At 42.9% G+C, this 26,743-nt stretch overlaps 1 protein-coding gene across 1 annotated transcript in view; it reads right to left on the bottom strand.

The window, feature by feature from the left end:
• LOC8052793 (unconventional myosin-Id) overlaps positions 1–26,743 on the bottom strand; it is a 56,489-nt gene that overhangs the window by 11,931 nt on the left and 17,815 nt on the right. The window contains exons 7-18 of the mRNA XM_029972388.3: positions 26,087–26,284; positions 24,042–24,184; positions 23,222–23,357; positions 21,358–21,447; positions 20,715–20,774; positions 20,145–20,290; positions 15,045–15,099; positions 14,834–14,911; positions 13,481–13,647; positions 5,353–5,560; positions 3,224–3,345; positions 512–613 (exon numbers count right to left, since the gene is read on the bottom strand). Of these exons, the coding sequence (XP_029828248.1) occupies positions 512–613; positions 3,224–3,345; positions 5,353–5,560; positions 13,481–13,647; positions 14,834–14,911; positions 15,045–15,099; positions 20,145–20,290; positions 20,715–20,774; positions 21,358–21,447; positions 23,222–23,357; positions 24,042–24,184; positions 26,087–26,284 (1,505 nt within the window). The remainder of the gene's footprint in view (positions 1–511; positions 614–3,223; positions 3,346–5,352; positions 5,561–13,480; positions 13,648–14,833; positions 14,912–15,044; positions 15,100–20,144; positions 20,291–20,714; positions 20,775–21,357; positions 21,448–23,221; positions 23,358–24,041; positions 24,185–26,086; positions 26,285–26,743) is intronic.

Genomic DNA, 26,743 nt, shown 5'->3' with positions numbered 1-26,743 from the left:
CAATGAAGTACCCTCATCCAAAAAATAGGCCATCTTCTGGCTAGATTAACGACGCAAAAATATAAAGAAAGTTCTTTCCAGTTAGTATCGTGCGCGTCTGATCGGACTCACTTCGGCCGCCGCACTTCAGGCAAAAAGGATATTAATTGCGGCCCCTGGATACCAACAACACGCCATCCCAAGAAGGCAGTCCCCAGTCCCCAGATCCCATTTTCCCAGCGTCTGAAAAGTAGACAGAACAAACTGCCTCCACATACTCCCGATTGTGTCCACGACCGGGTAAATTGGGCGGCAGGTTGAACCACCCGGCTGGCGACGGCAGCGAAAAAGTATGGCACCGTATGCCTATGTGCGCAAAAACAAAGATACAGGCTGCAAAAGCATCCTTTCACTCGATGTTTCCAAGCATCGTTTATGAACTACTCGCTAAAACATCCATTTTCTCGAAAAGCTCGAATGGGGCCAATCGATTTCCCAGCTCCTCCTTGCCAGACGACAGGCCGATGCTCACCGTGAGAAGATGGCCTTGATGCTGGGCACAGCCTCCCGGACACAGCAGGGGGGGAGGGGCCAGGCCACGTGCTTCCCAAAGTCCTTCATCTGGTGGACGTTCCTAAAAAAAAGGAACAGGGTGCTTAATGACATCCATGCACCACACGCTGTACATTGTGCTAAAATAAAAAAAAATAAAAAAACTAATGCAACAGTGCATTTTTTTTTTTTTTTAAGTGAAACGTTTTTTGGCACATTGTTCGGCATTTTGTGGAGCCCAAAAGTAAAATATGGATAAAAGCATGGTTGCGGGGCACGACACTCATTCGTTTTGAGTGGACGGGGGGGAAACCATCGCAGTAATAAAGCGTTTGCGCGGGCGGGAATTGAGCCCAGACCATGTAGATTATTGGGCGAGCGCCTTCCCGGCACGTTGCGACACATCGGCGCAAGTTGAAGTGCTATTTGGCGGGAAAGCCCTGCGGGGCATCCGTTCTGCGTCCGACAGACGGCAACATGACACCCTGTCACACATTTTTAAAACCCGGGTTAGCGCCGGTATCTCCATTCCAGGAATTGCCATCGAGCGTACTCGCCACGCATTAAGCCAGTCGCCAAACTAACCGATGAAGAGTGCCGAGAGCATAGACGCCAAACGTTTCACAAGCAACAGTTTTCCAGCAATTGCTATGCATTTTTTTCAGATTGTGACGATCGGAAGAACACGTCGTCCTCATGTTGTATTTTGTATCATCACAGAATCGCCACCACTACATGCGGCACGGCGGGTCTCCACAGTACAGGCTGTTGACTCTGGGGTGCCACGTCTCCGCTGAGCCAATAAAGTTTTTTTTTTTTTTTTTCCTACCCACAAGATTGTTGCGGTGGTATGCAATCAGCTTCCATGCAGTTATGCTCACAAACAATGCAATGAATCGGAAATCCTTAAATCATAAAGGAAAAATGGACTCACATTTTTACATTGTAAATTTTGCAACAATACTGGAATGAATAGAATGGCATTTCTTTTGGAGCCACTTCTAGGACCCTTCTCATGACACCTCCAAAGAGCTTGGTGTATGTCGTTATAAAACACACAGTTTTGTAAATTAATTCTTTATTAAGACATCTAGAGAATGGGACCTAACAAGAAAAATTTTCAAATAATGCCCACAAGGCGACGTAGGTAAGAGTAAATAAAGATAAAGTCATCTCAAGATCTCTTTTTTTTAAATGAATAAAAAACACGGAGTTAAGATGCCCCAACATGAAAGAGATACCATTTCATAACGCTGTACAGCACTTGTATGCGATTGTCATGGATGAGGAAGACACCAAAAACGTATCAAATTTAAAATGTGTAGTACAGTAATCCCTCGTTATAACGAAGTCAATGGGATGGCAAAAGAAGTCAATATAAGCCCCACAACAGCAGCCTTGAAGGTGGACAGGAACACTGCGGAACATTCTGACCGCAGACTTAATCAAACGAACCTTGGTTACGAGCAACTCTCGGCAGCTTTACTGAGTAGAAAAATAAAAAACAGTTTGCCGATAACTTCAGACGGGCATCACTTCTCCTCGAACTGCTCCAGGCATCGCAAGAACACGGACACCGCCGCTGCACAACAGTTTGTTTCAAAGCAGCCGTAGGATGTTTCGCGTTCCCAAGGTTGATGTCGCCTTGTGTTTACCCTGGCTGCACTCAATGTCTAGGATCGCAGCATCCATGGCAGGAGTAACAACGGGAACGTCCGCATCAACAAACGCGAACGAATCGGTTATCCTCGGGGGCTTTGCCCACATGTCTGCACACACTTCTGTAGAGATCGTTGCAACTCTGGGAATCTTGACCCGGCTCGGTGAGCCTGGTCAAAAGAGGAAATACGACGTGCGCACAGCACTTGGCGATGTTTCATCTTCGGGTCACAGGCGTGCTTCCTCTTCCGTGAGAAACATCTTGACCTCATCCAGTACGTCTTGCTCGTACTCTTTGTACGAGCAATCTTCGGCAATTTCGGACTTGGGACGGACACTTTTCTCAACCTCGCAAATCTAAGGAACTTGCAGTAAACACTCTCATATGACACACGTGCATGCCGCAGGTGCACCCATTCAGGTGGACGCATCGAGGGCTCCCAAAGGGATGATCTCCTCAGGGATCCATCGGCTCCATCGGTCCCTTGACCCGATTTCGACAGGAGTCAAGCAGCGTCGGCAGCGGGCAGTATTGTCAAAACGTGGACACTGCTCCGTGGCCGCATTGCCGCACAAGTATCAGAAGCGGTGCTCTCTCGTGCTCTGCCCTCTGTCTCCGGTTTGCTCCATTTTCTCAGTTTGCCGTTTACCTCGGTGGAGAAGGCGGAGGGAATGCAAGGGTCTCCGTGCGCCTTCATGTAGGCTCACATGCTTTCGGCACCTCAGCCTTCGCAATAAGCGTGGTCGGCTGCCGATGCACTTCGAATAATCGGGCTCAAAATGCGTGCATTTCGGTCGGGACCATGTTGAACTCCGATAAAAGCAATAATTAAAAAGAAGTGATTTCTTTATAACGGGAGATCACTCTACTTAAAACATTTCAGAACAAATCAGCTTAAATAGATTTCAGGACGAGATATCTAGGTACCAAAGAAGTTATCCATGATCAAGATAGGGGGGCAACCCTTGCCTCGAGACTTAGTCATCTAAACTTGTTTGAAGGGGGCTAGCAAAGTGAGACGGCTATAGTCACCTGAAGGCAGCCTTGAGATCAAGGATGTACTTGCGCGTGCGGTACTTGCGGTAGCGAGCCAGGATCTTGAGTGCGGCCTTCACCTTGCGATAGTGCATCCTCGCAATGGCACCTCGCCACATCTGGCAATCGAGAACAGAAAAAAAATTAGGGTTATTGAGTTGCAAAGCTATGAAGCCAAGAAATAAGTGACATTAATCTTTGATGACACTTAGAAAAAAACTGTCCATGGTTGAGACCTTAAACTTCAGAGGTCAAAAGGAAATTTCAATGTAACAAATCTTAGCAACCAAGACTGCTCAGAAGATGTCCATCTCAAGTTCACCATATTGCCATGAGACCTGACTGCCTACCACAATACACCAACTTCACCATGCAACTTCGATATCAAGGTTGCAAATGCTAAGAGCTTGTACCGGGAGTCGCGCTTTCACACTCCCGAGAAAAAAAAAGAAGAAAGAAGTGCTACAATGAACGTGCTTTGATCACAGCACCATAAGCAAAGTAGACATGAAGACTCCCCACTGTAAAATACCAAGCAAGTTTCCACGGAACAGTTTGAGATAATCACGAAAGAATGGAGGTGGGCACTTGTTAGGTCCCGGAGCAGAAAAGCATAACGGGCACATGGTAGGGTAGGCACTTGCTTGGTCTAACAGAACATTATGGGAGTAGCACAAGGGTCTGACGCTCTTTTAAGCAACCACGCTGTTCTCGTTAAGCCTGCATTGCACCGGTACTTTCATGTCGAGCTCGAGCTTCACCACTTCACACCACTGCATCTGCACGAAGCTTCATTGCTTTGCTCTGGTTTCTCAGAGGAGCTGACGGGAAGAAGCCCCTCAGTCAATCAGTCGGCAGAAAAGTTTGCTGTGGTAGGTGCTTGATATATCGCTTGCCCGCATTCAAAATGCCTTAAGGGGGGACATGGGCCCAAGTTTCAAATTTTTTTGAAAAAATTCATTTTTCAGTTTTGAGGTTTTCGGTTTTCGGAACTAATTATACACCCTTACACTAAATTTCATAATTATGCACCAAATAGTTATGCTGATATAAAATATTTTTAACACATTGTGAGGCAGTAACAAAGAAGAGGAGTTCAATGTTTGAATGCATTTTTCTCAGTTCCATTTTTTGCTGCAAATTTCATACGAAGGAATCTTTTGTTCGAAGGTAAAATTATTCTGATACCACAATCAAGATGTTTCTGAACTGAAATTTACTTGGAAATCGAGCTATCTACTTTATTTTGTTTTAAGTTAAAGTCCTTATTGAGAAAAGACTAAGTTTTCAAAAATTGACATGGGACAGATATGCATCTCATGTTTTGAGGTAATCACTGTTCCTGAAATACTTACATTTGATTTATAAAAACCAGGTAGCCCGAAGTCCCACATCCCCCACTTTATATTCAAGCAGTTAAAATGATGCTTAATAGCTTCATTTACATATAGATTTCTTAACAAAGAGTGACAAATCTTATGCAGATATGTAAAGTTGTCCTAGAGGGCTGAAAGTTCGCACAGTACACCTACATCTGAAGTTATATCTCCCCTGCAGATTTCATTCCGATCACATGAGTAGTTTAGAAGTTCAACCTCTAGCCAATGTCCCCCCTTAAAAGCAGGTGATGGGCCTTTACTGCGACGTGGAAACTTGATATGACATGGCCGCTTAGTGCAACATATGCGCTTATTGCAACATGGGGTGCATGATCATTTTATTTTTCTGGTAGTCCTAACAACTATTTCCAACATCTTCCAAGCAACCATTATTCAAGCTGCATACAACCATGTTCCTGCTCTTTCAAAGTTGTAAAGCAAGTCCCTCGTCCTCTGTATATCTTCTTTCCACTGCTCATTTTTGTGCATGTCAATCTGCTTAGATTGCCCCTGTCTACAATTACCACATTCTTTTTTTTTTTGCAGGTTTGGGAGTGTTTTGTTTAGGAACACTTTAACCTCAACAAAAGTACCCTCATTGCAGGACTTGATACTTAGTAAACGCTCGGTGGAGCTGGACTTTTCTGCTTCTACCAAGCGTTCAAACCAAAGACTGCAGTACCATTCGTAGTATAAAGTAGTTTGCATCATTTTGCAAAGCCCTGCCACAGAACATTCTGCCTGCACCTTCTGCAAGAAGACGACGATGCGGGGAATGATAGCCAGCCGCTCATTCTCCAGCTTGCTCAGGGTCTGGGGGGAGCGGACAAAGATCTTGGTCCGGCCGTATTTGACGTCGTCCGCAAAGCCAAGCTCATCCACGATAACCCGGCAACCCTCCTGGTCATTGCCACCATAGAAGTTGGGCCATGTGTACTGCGTTATCATCTTGTACCTGGGCCGAAAGAAGAAAAAAAGAAAAAAAGCAGCATTTAAGGCTAGTGCATTGCACGAGAAACATGCTGATTCTCCAGTCTTCTACACTGAGAAATTCCACGCGGACTGCCACCTGCAGAAGCGACCAGAAGTGCCGATGCTGTTGCTTGAAGGCGATTTCTCTGAAGGGTATGCTGCACTTTTGTGTTAAGAATTCTATCCATACTTGACATTACGATGTTAGGGTCTAACCATAGAGCCTCTAACGTGTCTCACGATGTAGCAGCCGGAGTGTCGAACCGAAATTTTTATTGTTCCGGTTCCGGTTCACGGCTTTCGGTTCGGTTCGGGTTCAGTTCCAGGGAACAAAAAATAACGTTTCGAACCGGTTTGAACCGCTAAATTAAGAATATTTTTTCCGCGTTGTTCTGGCAATATACACTATTTACGCCTTGAAACGATTAGCTATATAGTTTCTTCCATCGTCCGTGCAATTCCCTTTTGTTTTCAGGTACCAAAAATATGAAAATAAGTTAGTATATAATTTCGACACAACACTAGAATAAAATCTACATTAACGTACATAATGTCGTGTTCATACGACTCAACATCCATTTGTTTACCAGTCATATATATTTTACCTGAATCAAACTGTTTAAGCACAACAGTAAAGTTTTGAGTTTGTTGGTTCATACCTGTAAATAGATCAGCTTGAAATTTAGAACTATGCTGTCCTTTCCTGTCCTTTCTTCGTGTTTAAATAAAATTCTAAAGTTCAAGCTGCATGATCTATTTACACGGTATAAAATGTCGCAAAGTGTGGTAGGTTGCACAAAATGCCCGTGATTGGTACAACTTTGTGTCGCAGTATTAAAAGTTAAATCGTGATTGTGTCCTTGCACTAGGAAATTAATTGCAGCACATAAAATCATGTAATGGGCACCTCGTGGCCATATTATATCATGAAATTTGGTATACGAAATACGTTTCCCAATATATATATATATATATATATATATATATATATATATATATATATATATATATATATATATATATATATATAAGATATATATATATATATATATATATATAAGGACGAAACAACTAAGCTAAAAGCAATGAAATTTTCAACAAAAAAAAAATGTCACGAAAGTTTAAGGACAATCCCTTTCAGTCTATTTTTTATACAAACAACGAGCGGCAATCACAATGCTTATTTTTCTAAAAAAATATTGTTTAGACGAAGCACCGCGATGCACGCGACTATAATCATGCATAAAGGAGTAATCGAAATTGTTCACTCGAATAATCCACAAGCACCTTCGCACTCAGATCGAATCTGGCCCGAAATAGCGCTTGCCCAGGTGAACATTTTCTTATACAGGATAAGCTAACATAGCCTGGCTGTTGCGGTTTGTTCTTTACAGGATGCCGGACAATTTAATTTGCGAATGAGCATCACCCTTGCTAACTGATTATTTTAACGCGAGAGCGTTAAGGAGCACATGTCGCGGAAAAACCGATGTCGGTGGCGTGACTAGAAAAACCTGATTGGTCGATGGGTGATGACGTCACAGCTACATGCCCTCGCGCAGAAATCTCAAACAGCTCACAATGCTCACGTGAAACGTGACATCACGCGTGTAATAAGTGATTAAAACATAACGTGTAACGCGAATTAAAGGTGGCCGTATATCTCAAACTATTTTGCTTTATAAAGTAATTCCTTTGCCTTAAATAAAGCAATTTAAGAATTTTTGGCGGGATTCGAAGCCCTTCTGCCACAAGTCAGACACGCTCCTGACTAAGCCACGCGAGGCACGCTTGCAGGGTTACGAGGCCCGTTAACGCTATCGCGTTCCACTTTTAAAGGTGAAGCTTAAGCGTCCTCCAAGTTTCTTTTTTGTTAAGTAAAACGAAGTAGTATTTCATGCTCTACTCGACATGGCAGCTGCTTAATTGGACAGCTTCCGAGAGTTTGCGTGCGTAATCGTCACAGTTCCGCCTCGCGCCCCTGTGTACTTTGTTTTTATCCAGCCCATAGACACATAAAAGTAATGTTTACCACATAAAAGTGGAAATAACAGACTTCTATATGTTTAAGAAGTTATATCTGGGAGGAACACAGTTATTTGAATCAGTTTCAAATTCAGATATCTGTGTAAGGCTGTCCTAAATCACTTACAACGTGCCTGTCGAGGATAAAAATGCCAAAAAATATTGGCGAAACACTTTTGAGATACTTTAGGGGGCATTGCTTTAGGGTGGTCAGCCCTTTATTTATGTTGTCAAATATTCAGTTAGTAATTAAATATATTTTTATAATCATCAATAAATTTTACTTTCTAAAGTTCACATAACCGCTTGAGACCGACACGGAAGGACAATACTCCAATCAACCCAAGCTGTGGAGTCTGCGTAAACATGTTTTTCTGTTTGCTGATTGGCAGAGTGAAATATCGGGTTGTAGTGTACGCTAAAAAGGACTCTGTGCTCACATAATCGATCGAAAGGAAAATACACGAAAAGTGCAAAAAGAGGGAGATAAGTAATAGTATTTTTCTAAATAATCCCTGACAGAACGCCTAACTGCAAAAAGAGATGCACAAAGATGCATGAAATAAAATTCCTAATTTTACATAAATAGCGCCAAGGACAGACTAAGATTCTTAAAATCTTAATATAAATCACATTTCATCAGCTTGCATGACAGAAAGCTGAACTCTTTAACATGGTATGCACGTGACGTCATCACACTATATGCTGGTGGTGAATATGATTTCTTCTTGCAAAAAAAATCTAATTCAATGGTGAAAAATGCATGCTGCAGGACGTTCAAGCTCAGCGAAAGCCAAGTATATAAAAGGTACATATTATTATTATTAGTGGATTGTCGTGAGGAATGGCGTGAGCGTCTGGCACGAAGAAAACGCGCCTTTTGGCAAGAGTGTTTCGCAAACATAGTTTCCGGGGCCCCGCTTTTTGGTCTGCACCGAAGATGCGAGGAAGAGGAACCTTTACAACGCAATATGTTTTTAAAACTAACCCCCTGCCCCTCACTCCCCCCCCCCCCCCTCACACACACACACACTTCTTTTTCTTTTTTTTTTTTTGGGGGGGGGGAGGGGGGGGGGGTATGATTAGCGTTGGCGGCATAGGATGGGTAACAGGCCACGTGGCCGCTTCTGGATCAGAGTTGAGGGGATGAACGATGCTCATATTTCTCTAATTTTTTGGCGACTGCCATTGCCTAGAAAGAACAACTAAGGCAAGTTCATTCAGTTATTAACGTTAGGGAGCGGTTCTAAGTACAGTATAGACCACTTACGATGTAACCGCTTATAGTGCAGGACCGGGTATAACGCGGCTTTTTTAATCCACCGGTTCGCCTCCCATAGAACTCCATGTAATTTCATACCGCTTAAAATGCAGGCGCGTGAAGGGAAATACCAGTTATAGTGCGATTTTTGGAGCAGCCCGGCGACCGCGCCGACTGATTGACGCAGAGAGCACACTTGCCTGTGCGACACTAAATAACAGCGCGAGCGGCACTCGCGGGGCAAGGAGGTTGCTCGAAGAAGCGGGGAGAAGCGAAGAGAGGCTTCAGTTGCCATAGCGACAATGGGACGCACGCACGTGTCGTTCACGTGCGTGCGTCCCTCTGCTGCGTCGGAAACATTGGAAACAACCGCAACGACAATCGCAGGTCGAGGAGAAGTGTTCGCACACGTTGCATGCCGGTCGCGGGCCGGCCGGCCGGCTGCTTCTATCCGCAAGCATGGCGTCGGTTTTGATCGTCGACGTAGACGGCGTGGTAGAAGCTCATCGTTCCGCGTAAAAGCGCTATCCTTGACTGTTAGTTTTCGTTGTGTGTCGCTATGATAACCCAGCACATACTAGAAGGGAAGATCCACCTACTCGTGCGGCGATGTTGTGGCGGCACTCTCAAGACGGCAGAAACGCCCGTGTCGTCGTGTTTGTTTACTTCGACTACAGTGGTGCTTTCTAAGCATTTGTGTTTTCGAACATCGCCCGGATTTCTTATTTGGAGCATTTCATGCCTGTGCTCAAGTTGAGAGTATTACTGGCGCGTACCGTATAAAGGATGCGAATCTTCAAGCGTTTTCATCGCCAGAGAAAAGTGATTAGGGTTAGCAATCCTGAACACTCGCAACATTTGTCCGCAACCCGCGACGCCGTTAGAAGGCTGTGCCAGGCAAAAGTCGCTCATTTCTTTCAAAATGTGTGACACACTTGAGAGAGAAGTGTACTAGTCTGTTGAAATAAAGACTCCTCAAACTAAGCTTTATTTTTCATCTAACATAAAGTAAATTCTTTCACAAAGGTAAGTTGTTTGATGGCATGCATTTTGGCCTGAAAAATTGATGCTTTGGTTATACAGTAAAACCTCGTTATAACAAAGTTGAAGGAGCGATCGTAATTATTTCGTTATAACCATTAGTTTGTTATAGCCAATGTCCATTTCTTCCCTATTAGCAAGCAAGGGGAATTATGATTGCTTTGTTATATCCATTAGTTTGTTATATCCCATTTTGTTATAACGAGGTTTTACTGTAGCACGCTACCGCTTATAGTGCGGATTTCCGCGACTCCCGCGACATACGTACGTTACATGCGGTCTACACTGTAGTATTTAGTGAATGTATAACATTTTTCCTTTAAAATCTTTTAAGCAAAATACAGAGGTGGCCAAAACTTGGGCAGTAACTTGAGAACGACGCTCTTGTGAGACATAGAGAGACTGCCAACGTTCGGCTGTCCCTCTGAAGCCACTAGGGTCTTTTTTTTCTTTTGTTTTTTAAGGTTTCTTCCCGTACACACATGCAGTTCTATGTAACGTCTTATTAATAAGTCGCATTTAGTTGTTTCAATACTTCTATCCTCGGGGACATCTCTCGGGTGCAGTTCAGCAACAATGAAAAAATGTTTGGGTGCCTCAAGGATGTAAAATTGTCATGCAACATTGTTTTGTACTTTAAGTAAATACTGTTAAGAAGTAACCCCTGAGGTTGATAGCTTGCGAAAACATCCATTAGTTTCCCCCTCTGCGCAATAGCAAATACAGAAAAAGTAAAGGAAAGAGACAGCTGTCGATCCCCTGCTCAACTCGCAATTTGAACAAACGGGCATGTGATCTGACCCTAATTATACACCGTCAGTCTTCATCATAGTCATGCGCTAGGGCTTGGAAAGCAAAAGCTAGGGCGGAGCCTCAGATATTGTTAGAGTTATGCTATTATCAAGTTTAATTTAACATCAGCCAATACACGAATATTTGGCGATGCTGATTGTCATGAACCTGATCACTCGACTCGGGGTTATGAAAATCGCTTACGTCACGGTGTTATGTGACTCTCGGTGCAAAATCGTGATGCCATGTAACATCACCCTGTCAACAAAGTTAATGTCACATGACGTCAGATGTCACGTGACATTACTTAAGAGCATGTATTGACACCATGACTTCAGGTGACACATGGTTAATCATAGTGCCAATACAAAAGCGCCACGAAAACCCACAATTTATCATACATTTCAATTCTGTATATGACGATTTGATCAAGAGAGAAATACAGCTGCCAATTTTTTATTCCCATATATTCATTTTGTGATACTAATAAAAAGAAAAAAATTATCTTGAACCGTTTTGAACCGGTTACCATTATATTTTTTTTTTCGGTTTGGTTCCGGTTCAGTTCCAAGATGGCGGCGAAGATTTCGGTTCGGTTTAGTACCGGTTCGGCTAAAAATAACGGTTTGGTTCCGGTTTTCGGTTCGGTTCGGTTCCGGTTCGACACCCTGGAAGCAGCTGAGCACAGATAAAGTACCAGGAGCTACTGAACGTTACTTCTAAGCACACCAAACTTTTTCCTTAGCAGGAAAAGAAGAAAGAAAGAGGCATTTACGTATAAAGTTAGCTTTCGTTTGCCAAAAGATATTTCCTTTCTAAATCTCGTTTTGCATAAATATGGGAAATGTCGATATCCAACATGAAAGAATGTACTCGTCTGTGTTTCGTCCTCTCTATGTTTTGTTCTTTCGTTATCTAGTATACTTTGCCAACACGCTCGCTAAGAATACGACCGATACCCAATCTCTAGTACCAAGCTACTACAGAACAACTGATACTAGTTGAACTGTTAAGATACTAGCCACACTGTTTGTTCCACATCCTCAAACTTCTTGTTCTGCAAAAATAAATGAGCTCCCGCACTCACACTAATACAGCATCTCGCTCCATGGGCGTCAGGGCAAGAAAACATGACAATTAAGGTTGAGCCAAAAGTATTGTAAGGCCGACCTACACAATCGTCTTCTGCCAGGAAGAAAACCAGTTCCCAATTTCCTCCTCTCTATTCCCTCTCGCACTCTTCTCTCCATTCCCTCTAGCAATTTTCTACTCCTCTCCCTCCTCACAGAAGGGAGCGTTCCCTCTTCCCCAAATGGAGAGAAGGAATTGAGGGAGAATTTCTTTCTTTCTGGCTGCTCAACACCTTTAAAGGAACACTGACATCCCCCCCAAGACTTTATTTTTATTTTTTGCCAGGCAATTTAATATGGTGTCAAAAGACTACCCAATCAGTATTTTGCTAGTGTCACATATATTTTTAACACAGTAAAAATAGGTAACTGCTCGAAACCTAAGCTGAACTGGGGAAGAAGAAATGTGGAGGAGGACAGAGTTTCCAGAAGTCCCGTAGCTAAACCCAACCCCCCCCCTTTTTTTTTCTTTTCTTTTTTTGGTTATGTGATGCAGACAAAAAAACGCGCTTGTTGCTAGTTGCACGAAGACCGCAAAAGTCAAGCACTTTGTGCTTGACATTTGCACGTCTTTCAAGCTCTTACCAATTCATGTTTGTAAAACGAGCGAATCCTTCAGCCAGGAAAAGGGGCGACGACTCGATGACGTCCTCGTGCAAATCAACTTGGGCATGTCGTACGGAATAAATCCTAATTGTTTTGATCAGAGAAAGATTTCTCTTTCGAAGCTAGACAGATTTGCCAGTACTGCAAACAACAGTTCTAAAATAGAGGTCTCACGCCCGTCATCCACCGCCATCGCTTAGTCTGCTTCGTCCAGCCATCCTGCCCGCGATACAATGCCATGTTGAGAATTATGCAAAGAATGCACAAACGTGCTTCCAATTCCGTGTGTTAATTTTTTTTTAATAAATGTATTAATAGTTAAAAAAAAAAATTCAGATTTTTTTTTCTATTTTTAATATTGAGTGTGCTGGTTGTCTGACAACATTGAAGGGGAGACCGCCCGAGGACACCCCACTCTACCCAGGGCGCAGAGCCCTTGAGACATTGGGCCGGTGGGGGCCTTCATTGGGTGCTCTAAACACAAAAAGAATGTCTTCCGAAAGCCAGGAAGATGTGGGGTTGCCAGCCCTCAACAAAAAGAATACTGGCGTGCGCGTGCATGCGTGCATGCATGTGCCTGTTGGTGTTGTGTTTTTCAAAGAGCCCAAAGGTGCCGACTGAAATGTCCACCAGCTTCCCGTATGTTCACTGTACATAAAAGTTCACTTCAGTAATCCCACTCTAGTTTCGTTTCCTCAGGACTATGCCATCCATCAGCGAGCAATAGCCCCAGACTCCTGGTTCCGCACCCGAGATCGTCCCCTCCCAGTCGCAACAGTGTGCCTTCGATGACCCACGACTTTGGCTGTATTTGGTGCGCGCGTCTAAACCACAGAGAATGGCACGTGAACAGAAAGAGAAGGGTGAGCGCGACTCAAACTTGCCAGTTCTTGACCGGCAGTTTTCGGGCAGAAAGAGAAGGAATTTTGAGCCGCAAATTGTGTTCGGGTGGTCGGGCTCCCCTATGTCATGTACAACTAAAAACCTTGGAGAGCATAAATACCCCGTCAGCGTCCCTTTAAGGAAAGCAACTCCAAGGTGTGCTGACCTGCGTAGGAAGCGAGTGTAGTCCTGCCTGTAGGCAAAGCCCGCTCGCCGCACCCTGACGTTCTCCAGCAGGCCGAGGTAGTTCACCTGGTGCCGTACTCTCTCCTCGTCAAACAGAATCGGAGACTTGTGCTCGTTGGGCTTGATGCAGCGCACGTAGAAGGGCTCCTGTCAGACAGCAAGGGAGCACATGCTTTTTTTCATCCAAGCTCAAAATCAAAGTGGCAGCTGTTACAAGAGCAGACCCTTTAAAAGTAGGCTTTTCTCGAAAGGGAGGCTCAGCATTACACAAACCGACCCTTCAGAAAGAATTTAGGCTATGTTCGAACGAAACTCGGCAAGGCAAGTCAGATGTGCAGTCATATCAAAGAATGGTTGGCCTCCACTGTCGAGAGAACATTGCCCACATACATACCCGGTGATTTTACCTTGCTTCACTCAAAACCATTAAACTTGCCAACCATCCAATCAAAAATCAATGATTTGAGTTTACTGAGTTACAAGGTGGTTTTATCTGACCTCATTGTACATTATCAAACTCGCCAACCATTCTATTGAACAAAAATTGTTTGAGTTCACTGAGCTATCAAGTGGACTCCCACCTCACTGTACACTACCATTAAACTTGCCAACTATTGTAATGAAAATCAATGACTGGAGTCTACTGAGTTACCAGGTGGTTTTATCTCACTTCACTATACTTCATTAAGCTTCAAAATCCCTTTCTCGACAACCAACTAATTCATTCTTGAAAGTAAACATATTCGACAGATATCTGCCTGGTTGGGTGAGAGTGAAAGTCCAAAAATGTATCTCCAACTAAAATTTCAAAGGCAACCCGATGTTTCAAAACCAACATGGTTTCTTCTTCAGGGGTGACTGAAGGCACGCGGACACAGCAGCAGCTGCCTCCGTGACCTGACGGAAAAGCTGAAGAGACGACCATCTCCATAACTAAAAAGTCATTTTACAATTCTTTAAATTTCTAAACTTCTCCTTTTTTAATTTTTCCTTTTCTCTTTCTTTCTTTTCTGTTAGAAGACGAAGAGGTTAGGAGCTGCTGCTGTGTCCGCGTGCCTTCAGTCACCCCTGAAGAAGAAACCGTGTTGTTTTGAAACGTCGGGTTGCCTTTCAAATTTTGGTTGGAAATACATATTCGGACTTTAACTAATTCATTCGCTTGGAAGAAAGCCTTAGTGAATTTGAACTTGTATTGTGTAGTACGTGGAATCTCGGGTTTTTCACAAAAATGTTTGATATACACCAGCTCACTTGCACCCTTGCGTTCTGTTAATCTTTTAATAAATATCATTCACAAGGTAAATGGTACTACAAGCAACAGTCGAACCTATACCTTTGATGCTAGATTCTGGACCAGGGCTATCATGGAGTTCTTGAAGAGTGTTCCTGCAGTCAGGGGACGTTTTGTTACCTAAAGAGAGTGGAAAGAGATCACTGAGCTACAGTCTCTATTCATTGATATAGTAACTTTTGCATGCGTAAACAAAATGTTCTATTCAGCAAGGTCACAACAAATAAAGTTTGAAAATTGTCTTAGGGCTTACTTCCTTGACATTCTGTGCTCCTTCTGGCCACATTGACTTGATCAGGGGGTCAGTGCTGAAATGAAACAAGAAAATGTGAGTACTTGTAGGCAGGGATGGGCAGTATTTCAAATACAAGTATTTGAAATACGTATTTCAAATATTTTGTGTATTTTGCATTGGTATTTAATTACGAATTTGTATGTATTTGGACATGTATTTCACGTGTGTATTTAAATACTAAAACGTGGGTATTTCAAATACAATTGTAATTAAATACAATTTTGTGGGCGAAAATACATCCCTCAAATTTATTGTCACTGTCCAGAGCAGGAAGAAAACTATGTTCTGCACCAAATGCAGTGTCTCTCAATCAAGCACAAGCGTTTAGTGACTTTGTGATTACAGTGCTAGACCAGGGCAAGAATAGTGACGAAATCGGCGTTCACAGACAGACTGGCTAAATAAGTGCCTGTGACAACTTGTGATGCTTTCCAGCCTGATTTCCGTCCATATTTTTGCCTGGAACATTCTAAAGGCGCGGGTCGTCCAGATTGTCGTAACTGGTGCGAGTTGCAACAATAAAAAATTCTCTAGCTAGTGCTGCACGTCTTGGTCGTCTCGGTTCTTTGTTTGTCTATACCAAAATGTAATCGTCCAAGCTGATTACCTATTACGTCCAAGCTGATCACATTCTTTCGTGATATTTCTATTCCGTTACTAGAGCCTCGCACACTAACTCCCGAGTATGCGATGCAAAATTAAAATGAGATACCCAGAAACCCGTTGCAGGTGCCCTGAAGTCGCTGATGCATATTTTGAGGAGTGTATTTGGAAAAGTATTTGGAGGATACCAAATACATTTGGTTGTATTTGTATCTTGTACTTAAATGCTTTTTTGGAAATGTAATTAGATTTGTAATTAAATACATTTTTGACGAAGTATTTTGTATTTCAATACATATTTGCATGTATTTTGCCCATCCCTGCTTGTAGGGTGCTCTAATGGACAATCAAGCATAAATATGAGTCTTTAATTGCAAGGCAGGGAGCGAGAGGAATTAATCCCTAAAAAGGGTAATTTCAAGACCAGAGCTGCTTTTCTTTTATTTATGCATTTAACCTCAAGGAACAGTGGCATGCAGTTGTTTCAAGAAGAAAGTGTTCACCAGAACTGGAACTTTGCCATAATGAAACTTCCCCAATATATAAAATTTCAGCACCAGTGATGTGATTGGCCTAAGCTGTTTTGCAGCACCTTTTGGAGCAGCCAAAACAGTGTTTTGGAGCAGCAAAAGTGGCTTTTGGAGCAGATATTCTTTGTTATAAGTGCTGGGCTAACGAAGGGCACTTTGCTCGCCGCAATAAACAGATTATGGTCAAGTTAGACCACCTGGGAGTCTGTCAACATGTAACTGATATGCCAATCACATGAAACAATTTGCAATGCTTCAGTTAAATGATACATATATACATACCCACTAGATATAAATAAGAACCAATCTGCACATATTAAAATTCAATTGGAAAATGACCAGCTTAGTAGTAAGTGTCACAGCATTAGGTTGACTAGTTTTATAATATAGTAAATGGAAGCAGTCTAAGAATGATTAAACATGTAACTACTGCAGTGTAATGCAAAAATGTACACAAGACAAAGGTGCATTACGACTAGCGAGTGCTTTTCTTCCTTTCTTTTCAAAATTTTTTGCAAGGCTGCTGCAAGCCTCACTTTGCCTTCGGCTAGCATCGAATGTCCACTTTCAATGTCTCCAAAGAGACATTCAGACATCCCATAAGTGTACAGTGCTGTAGGTATTTTTTGAGCAATTCCGAAAAACCGCTTGCCACCGTTTTACTGGTTCCCGACATGCCAGATTTTCGTCAAAAGTAAGCACGCGTTAAAAAAAATGGATTGCAAGTGTCCCGGCTGGTGCCTCTGTCATGCAGTCATGTTCGCATGCACATGAGGGCAACTTCGGCAGGCTTGCAGTTGCATGTGCTTCGCTGCGCAAGCAGAGATGGCTGTTGGATTGAAACCGAAACCACGCCACTCCGCTCCGCTTTGTCACCAACTGGTTCCCCAGATTGTATGAAAAATGTAACTGTTCAACATAAGACAAAAAAAAAAAAAAAAAAGTTCAGTGGCACGTGCTTGCCAGGTGAGGTACAAGCTCAACAAACAGGAAAAAGAATCTGAGCACAATGGTGCAAGAAATTGCGAGCCAGGGTCAAAAAGTTCTTGGAGTGCTTTGTGCAATGACGGAACTCGAGACAAAAAAGTGCTATGCGGGTTCGGCATGCAGACATTGCCCTCTTTGCTTTAGTTCACTTCTCTTCATCAACTTTCTTTCGCGGCACATTTTTCACGTACCAGGTCTCGGTAGCCTTTCGAAAGAAAGGCTACCGAGAGAAACCTAGGTAATCAATACTTTGACAAAGCAGTCTTTAAGTTAAAGAGGAATTTTCATAGGAGCTTAGGATTTAAACAAGAACAGGAATGTTGATGAACATGCGACGGTCCTTGCGTCTCAATTTAGAAACTGTTATATTGGCAGCGACGTAGGGACAGCAACACGCGACGTCGCACGACCACGGTGACTGGCAGGCAGGGACAAAATATAGTTTTCCCACAGACGTTGCTCTCAGGAGCGAGTGCTTCAGCTCACAAAGTAACTCCCGCCGCGAAAAAACGTGGTTTCGTTTCACAGCATGACTGTATGGCTGGTACTCGGCACGCTAGCAACGGAGCGTCCGCACACGCCCGCGCCTATCGTTGAAAAAAATTTTAAGAAGACTCGTCGAGACCCACGCAACGACAAGAGCATGAAACGAGAAACCGGATGGACGATTCATGCGGGGTACTTTGTGGCAGGCGGCCGCTTGCGCCAACTAGCTCACGCATGCTCAATTACGATACTCGGTATAGTTTTGACAGGCGACCGAAATCGGTCCTTTGGCACAGGCTTGGCGCAGATTACCCATATTTTGGCAAAATCTAGCAGAATGTAGCAGGGTTAGCCCCTTGGCAGTTTGGCGCAGCAATCCCATCACTGCAGCACATAATTTCTATAAATATATTATTGTAAAATCTGCCCTAAAATAAGGTATTAGTGCACATATTTTTGAATGTGGCAATTATCAAGAATCTGGAGTTTCTACCATCTACTAATTGGTGACTGGGTGATTTCCTTAGTTCGACGTGAGTGCGTTGGTGAAGTTAAATAAAAACAGAAAGGGTAAACATAGGGACGGACAGAACAGCACCTCTTTCATTGTCCATTTAATTCTGCTAAACTGCCTCTGACGCCATTGTAACGAACGACCTTCACGGCCGCACCTGGACGCGGAGCGTCACCCCTTCTCGAACATTCCCAAGGACATGACTTTCGCTGACAACCTCGAGCCACGATTATCTGCCCCGCTGAACATCCGTACCGTCGACGAAAGAGGAAGACAAGCCGTCCTCGATACCGGCTCAATTAAGGTGCTGAAAAGGAAAGACATTCTCCTCGAGGCGTCCAAGCAGGAACCAGCGGCCACGGTGATCCCTGCTAAGCCGAAAGAGGGAGATGAGCCGTCAGCGATAACTGCCCGATTATCAGCGTCCAAGGTCCTTTCCGTCCCAGCTAAGGAGGGGGACGGTATCCTCCGTCGTGCCCTCTTGGAGTAAAAAAAATGATTAACCTGTGTGTGCAATTGTGCGTGCCCATAAGCAGTGCCTGGACGTTTGGGGATGACCTTCTCGGGGTCAACTCGCTGTAGAATTTCGGAAGCAAGGCCAGATCTCAAGCGTCCCTCAGGGAACGGCTGCCGCCACAAGCCTTGAGGAATCGGCGGAGCAATTATCCTCTGTGTGTGTCTGTGCGTGCTCGCAGGCGGGGCCTGATCATTTGGGGAACGGCATCCTGGCATAGGGACGTAGGGAAAGGGGACCTTATAAAAAGCGCGGTTTTACGCACTCTCTTCGTGTTCTCATGTTGTTCTCATGCTGAACGGCAGACTGTACATAGAATGTAAATAAACAGTTTGAGAAGAGACACCCTGGCTTCCTACCAACTCTGCCTGATGTCCTGGGCAACGCATGGCTCCAGCGGAGATCGACTATGTGGACAAGCCCCGAGTCTTTACACCATTGACAGCTATGCTGAATTCCTTTCTCACTGAACACTTTGTACTAATAAAACTAAAGGCTTCAAACAATGCTCGAAGTAACAAATTAATGCACCTACTATTAAAACCAGTGGGGTGGCATTAGTAGGCCGTAGTCGTGTTCGAAGAGAGGATTATGAATTCGAAGCAAAATCAAACCGAATGGTGGTTATGGCCGAATATTTTCTAATTGAGTACTAAATAATTTCTCTAAGCATTTCAGCTAAACTCAGCTGAACACGTGAAGGTTGTTCCCAAGCTTCCATTTCTAAGCCAAATTAATTTAAATCAGTCTACATTTATCGACTGCATTATCAGAAGGTCAAATGTGTACATTGGATGGCGAGTAAACAACACATTTGACATAAAATTAAACTTAGAGAGATTCACGGGGATTTGTAAACATCTCTTCAATCAAGAATGGTTAATGCAGGTTGTCAGGGCTTCTTTGCCTAACACTCACTCATGCATAATAGTCAGTTTAGTTTTGAATATTTTACTGGAATGTAGATATTCACATGTCCCAAGTTTCAGTTTCTTTTTAAATAAACCAGGTGCCTGTGTGCACCCTCCCACTTAAAAAGCGTGGCTGCAACACCTCTACTTTTCAAACCGTTCATCAAGGCAGGTTTTCCCCTTTGACTTCCTACTCAGCACCGATAGACCGCAGAAAAGCAACATCCGCGGAAGCGAGCCCCACAGGTGTTGTTTCTACAGTGCTCCGGTGCCCGGTAAGAAGCACGTTTAACGGGCTAACCTGACGGTCACGCCATCAACACTTCAAAAAATCGGAATACCGCAGTTCAGCTCGAAGCGAACTACTATTCAAAAATATGAATATTTTCACAACACTAGTAAGCAGGCAACCAAAATGGCACGTCACCATCCCCTCTCTGTGATGTACTGATTCCCAAAACACTTCAAAGAGTACAGGCTTCAAACAAACTGAGTAAGATGCAGCATCTTCACCTGTTGTAGAGCAGACGTTTGAAGTCCTGGAACAGTGTGTCTTTGTTCTTGTCCAGGAAGCCCTCGATAGAATAAGTCACGTCGCCAGCATAGTGCAAAATCTTGAAGTTTTTGTGGTGCTCTAGTGTCTTGTCTGTGGGTGCCAGCTGTGAAAACCAATTCATCATATAAAAAAGAAAAAATCAACACTGCATGCAAAAGAAAAAACTATAGAGATACCAGTACTACTAAAGCAATTTTTAGAAAAAACCAGACATTTGGAGCAGATTAAATGTAGTCTGCAAGATTAGAAAATATTTTCTAGTATAAAGTGCAACCATCACTAGCCACAGTCACAGCAGTGCTGTTGTAATCTGATCTTAGAGTGAACTGATTCCTTCAACATCGAGGAAACTTATAAATTCGCTGCAACAACAGTAGTTTGCGCTTGGGTGTGTAGAAACTCGGTAGAGCATTAGAGCTTGGGCATAGTTTATCATGATTTCGTCACCAGTGCTGATGTTGAACAACATAACAATAGTTTTAGCACAAGACAGTAGGAACAAAACACCGGCCCGAGACCGCACTCACCCTACGGCTTGTGTAGTGTTTGTGGTTGGCAAGCTTCTTGTCCAGTGACTCGAGAAGCATCTAAAGTACATAGGAAAGAAAAACAAGGATGTCGTGCATTACAAAGCGAGTTCAATTTCAATTGCTACAAACTCAAACTTGAGTCAACAACAGGATCCGAGGTCATCGCAGGGCAACATAAACTGAACTAGAGGGAATGTGATTAGCTAAAGATGGGGGTTTTCTTGCAGTAGACACGAGCACAGCTAGAGAACCCATTAAACAAAATGCAAGGCAACATGCAGTCCATGAATGCTCGCTGAAAATTTTAATTACAGAAGCAAAGGAAAGGGGAAAGTATCAGATATTTTTGAATGATTGTAAAAGGTATTGTAAAGGCAGCAAAGCCCACTGGAAAACAAGTTTTACTAAATATAAGTAACATGGTCCGCAACAAAGAATGTAAAACAAAATTAAATTCAATGAGCATTACTTTTATAAAGTGAGCATGATGATAGATATATGAGCAAGACTGAAAAAGAATTAACAATGGCCCTTTCGCCCCCCTTCAGCTGTGCTGCTTGGCAGATAACTCGCAGGAACCAAGTTACTTAAAAAAATTGACACCAATCACTGCCAGTAGAGCACTTTGTAGAGTACTCACGGCATCAGTGACCTTCCCAACGTTGAGGCATGCCTCGTCAGCCAAGGCAAGGATCCCGCGGTGAGGCTCTTCAACAAGGTCACAGATGATCTAAAGGCAACAATGATAATTAGGCTAGGTAGCTTCAAAGTGAATGGCTAGACATTCAGATGCTAGCTCTGGTACTAACCCAAAGACAAAAATGCTAGTTTCGGTAATAACTTGGAATACAAAAGTTAAGACAAAGTGTGTAACTGAAATGCGAGTTAGTATTTTTCTTGCAATTACATAAAAAACTGAAAGATTCTACATGAGAATTTTAAAAGTCTAACAGTTTGTACGATTTACTCACAGGGTACCCTTCTGGACCTTTGGGATATGTCAGATTGTTTTGCTGCTTAATACTACATAGTAGTGTCAGAATTCTGGCTCATCTGTTATTATAAGCTACACTACATCAATGACCTCCCTCTTTGTGTTTCTTCAACCATCTGCCTTTTCACAGATGACTGCGTAATCTACCGTACTATATCAAGCACCAGAGACCACCCATCCCTGCAAACTGACTTGTCATCCATTGCAAAATGGTGTGATAATTGGCAGATGTCACTAAACCTAGATAAATGCAAAGTACTCACCTTTTCTCGTCTTTTGTAACCGTCTTCTTATAACTACAGCATTAACAATATTATACTCGGTTCATCCTCATCTTACAAATATCTTGGTCTTCATATAACCACCGATCTAACATGGACCACCCACGTCAATCACATTGTTGCTAAGGCAAACAGCACACTCTGTTTTCTCTGACGGAACATAAGACTCGCACCCCTAAAGTAAAACAAATTGCATATCTAACATTAGTACGCCCAAAACTAGAATATGTTGCATCCATATGGTCTCCGAGGCAAACTTATCTAAAAGACGAACTAGAATGTGTCCAAAGAAGAGCATTACGATTTATTTATTCAGAGTATTCTTTTCACACAAGTGTGTCTGAACTGCGTAAACGAGCAAACTTCCCTGAACTCACCTTAAGGCGGAAAATATATTGTTTGACACTGTTTTACAAGATTTACCACCATAACCCAACAATTAGAAATAAACTATTTCCCTCCTCCCACTTCCTTTTTTCCGAGATTAGATAACAGCTGTAAAATACAAACCATATATGCATCGACTTCTTACGCTAACTCTTTCATACCTTTTACAATTAATGAATGGAACACTTTGCCTAATGACATAGTCACAGCTCACAATATAGATGTATTTAAAAAAGTGCTTGGCGAATTTTTAGAATCCACAATGAACTAGCACGTTTTGAACATAAGTGCATGTGAACTTTTTGTCATCTTTTGTTTGAATATTTTGTTGATGATTTTTGTTTTGTTGTTCATGAGTGTATATGCTTATATGATTTTCTTATTGTCCTACAAATATGAGCTGCCCATCCCTTGTATAATGCCCTGTTTTATGGGCTTTAAGGTACTAATAAATAAATAAATAAGCTAAACTATGAGAATATGCCCCTCAGAAAAAAAAAACAAATGTTGAATGTTCTGATAAGCAAAATTGGAGGCCATGTGAGCTGAACAATGGAGTCCACCAGCCCATGGAACTAGAGGTCGCAATGCCAACAGATATCGAGAGGGCGCTTTCCACCACCTGCCAGTTTCAATACAAACAAACATAATATTAGAGTGCACCCATGTGATCACCACTGCATGATGAACATTAAATTAAAGATCCCAGTTCAGCGGTCCTACAGAACTATCGAAGCTACCCACCTAGAGCTAAAACATTGGACACCAGCTAAGAGCAGACTGACTTCCTACTGTCTAAACATCCATACAGCAGATTTCACCCTACATGCAAAAAGAGAGACCTTGTTGTTGAAGTAGGGCACATCCTGCCACTGGATGCCCTCCCGCAGGTACTCCTCCTGCTCCCTCTTGAGCACCAGCTCAATGAAGAGCTGCTGCAGCTTCTCGTTGCAGTAGTTGATGCAGAACTGCTCAAAGCTGAAACAGCACAAAACACGGAAACGAGTCAATGAAGGAAGTACAGCCCTTCCAGGTAATTTGTTGATTTATTTGTACCTCCAGAGCCTTCAAGCGTTACAAAGGAGGGTGGGATTATAATGCACAATAACGTAAACAGAACAATGAAATCATGAAACAGGTCCTAGTACTTCGGTTGAAGCATTTTTTCTTAAATCAACAAGGTTAAGGATTGTGGCAACGGATGCAGCTCGTTTTGGTCTTTGGAAAACTATGCCCCAGAAATTCTAGTACGACGAATGCACCACCTAGAGACACCTTTGACAAGAGTTTCATTGCACTCACTCTATTGGCTGATTTATGAGGTTAATTTTATGCTCGGACATTGCTCGCGAACACCCTGTAGTATCGCGACTAAGTTCTGTAGGGAGAAATCTCCGTAAAACAGGACGCACATACAGCTCGTCTCGGAAAAGTACCTACAGTTGCATGGACGACCTTCCCCCTAGGTACCTTGAATGTGTTTATCCCTACGGGGCTGGTAGCATGATTACCTCCAAAAGGCAGTTTCTGCACCCTCTGCTATATTCCGTTCATGTGGAAAAGGTTTATCACAGCCCCAGCTAAGCGAAAACTCCTCAACAAAAAGATTTTGCAGATATATCCCGCTTAAAAAAAAGTCAGAAAGGATGAATAGACAAAGACCTGTTGTTGTCGAAGATCTCGAAGCCGTAGATGTCAAGGACCCCAATAACCGTGTTCTTCTTGACATTGTAGCCGTTGGTCCGCACCTCGATCGCCTCGTTGACTCTGCCCACAATCCAGGAGAACATTCTTTCGTAGATCGCCTGCACAAAAGCAAACGAATGAAACTAAGGTATGCACAAGTAGACGCGGTAATGGTTCTCCTTAAGAACATCACCATAAAATACCGGGCAAGCACCCACTCAAACTTTGGATATAATCGCAAAAAAATGGGGGATGGGCGCTTGTCTGGTCATCAATTTTACACATAAATGTATTGTGCATATTTTTTCAGATCTCACAAATTTGGTAATGGGCGCTTAATGTGGAATGGGTGGACCCGCGGTATTCTACGGTATAATCTTTTTTTTTACAGCCTGAATAACCAAAACACCTGCAATTTCAAAGGGTTGTACCGTAAAATACTAAGGAAGAGAAGTTGTCCAACGAAGCATCTACTATCAACTTTTCCAGATTCTGGGAGCTTTGAGAAGCACGCGTCAAGCAAGCACCCTCTTCCTCAGAAGAGCAGTAACCTACAATCTATGAACGAAAAAAAAAAACAAATTAAATTGCTACCTGTTCTTTTGCAGACCCGCGACTATATCCTTCTCCATACATGCACCAGTCTTTTTTTTACTTTTTTTAGTATTGAAAGACATCTCGCTACCAAAAGATGAGAAGGAAAACAAATGCCCTTGACATGCCAAATGGTAGAGAGAGATGTCCACCATTAAACATTCCCTTCTGTAATCCCAAATGGCACTCTTTTGGAATGTATATTTGGGTATCCTGCAGCTTTTTGGAGCGCCTTTTTTGTTCTATCTTCCCTGGTTTTGACATAAGCAATAAAAAAACACGCGGCACCTTTAAGGATTCACTGAACAAACAAAGCAGACCCCACGGCGTGTGAACCAACGCTTTTAAGGCACATTAGACGACCCGCAAAAATTTATTTCTTAGCGTATCACGCTGCGATATGGTGAGATACCACAGGGACAATCAGATAAAAGAAGGGCAAGAGAGCTTGCTTAGTCAAAGTGGCAAAAAGCAAGATGGTGTAAAGTTAAAGTCCAGGCAAAAATTCCCCTCAGGCTTGTTTGTTACTAGAAACCGCAGAAACATGAGCTGCGGTATTCACGGCAGTCTCTCGTGAACCTGGGGTTGATTGTCCACAGCATGTAAACTAACGCCTTCAAGGCACTTTAAACAGCCCGCAAAAATTGGTTTCGCAACGTATAGCGCTGTAATTTACTACAAGGTGCAAGCAGGTGGTGGAAGTTTACAGCGAAAAAAATCTATATAACTCTACCTCAATCAAAAAGAAAAAAACCTGTTGTGGGCAGTTTGCGTTGCCACTTCGCAGACAATGCAGACATATTAAAGTGCTGCTGACAGGTGGCGTACGCCACGCTGAGGGAGCACCAGCCAATTTGTGTTATGATAGCAGACGATCCCGCAAAAGAACCCGAATTGGCTGACACACCCTCGGTGCGGCATGCGCCATCTGTTGGCAGCACTTCTCATTATGCGTGCATCATCTGCGAAGTAACAAAACAAACTGCCCACGGCAATTTTTTTTTTAACGAGGTAGATTGACTTTTTTTTTTTTCACTGTAAGCATTCAACACCTGCTTGCACCTTGCAGTAAATTGCAGCGCAATACATGTAGGAACCGATTTTCGTGGGCCGCCTAAAGTGCCTTAAAAATGTTAGTTTACATGCTGTAGATTAATCAACCTAGAGTTCACAAGGGATTGGCATAAATACCTAGTTCATGTTTCTGCGGTTTCTAGTAACAAACAAGCCCGAGAGTTTTTTTTTTTTTTGTCTGGAATTTTATTTGTCCCCATCTTGGTTTCTACCACTTTAAATGAACAAGCTCGCATGCCCTCGTCTTGTAAGATTTTCACTGTGGGATGGGCACTTCTGTGTTTTAAGGTAGTACCAAATTTACGAGAATATTTGTGACCCTAAACAAAGAAGTTTCCAAAGGAAGAGCATGCCTTGGCAAAAGCGTCCCTGCCGTAGATTGCCTCGGAGACGGTGTGGCCCTTCTGCATGACCTCCCCTCCCGCTGCAATGACTCTGTGGCACAGTGCCTGCTTCAGGGCCTCTGGTGACACGGACAGGAGCTGACTGAGCTGCTTCAGGCTCCCCTTGACCTTGGCCTCGTCTTTTTCCACCTCAAACGACACCTCGCCCTGCAGATTGGAAGGAACACTAATTATATCAACAGATCTTAATCTTTCAACTGGTGTCCCGCAAGTCCCCATAAAAAATGGCGGCAGACGAAGAAAAAGTCGGACTTGGGCAGAAGTACAAGATGCATGTAAATTGGCTAATAAACTTCAGAAAGCACAGCAAAGATTAATGAGAGTTGAGTAGTATAACAACTCCACAAGCTAACATTGCATACAGGTGAAATTTTTGTGGGAAGAACGATAACTTCTCAGTTGAAAACATGTTTTGATTCCAGGATGAAAGAGAGTTTCATAACTTTGTTTAGTAAAACCACTAATGCTTGTTCATCTAAAAAAAAAAAAAAAAAAGCTACCAAGATTTTTTTTTTTTTTTTTTTACTGATGAAGTTGTATAACTGCTACATACCTTTCCTGTGATATATCACAGCACAGACAAAAAGGCACATCAAACATTCTGAC

This window comes from Ixodes scapularis, unplaced genomic scaffold, assembly GCF_016920785.2.
Source record: "Ixodes scapularis isolate PalLabHiFi unplaced genomic scaffold, ASM1692078v2 PGA_scaffold5__190_contigs__length_132052651, whole genome shotgun sequence".
In the NCBI taxonomy this organism is placed as follows: Eukaryota; Metazoa; Arthropoda; class Arachnida; order Ixodida; family Ixodidae; genus Ixodes; species Ixodes scapularis.
Note: the sequence above shows the minus strand (reverse complement) of the source record. Positions and strands in the feature narration are given on the sequence as shown.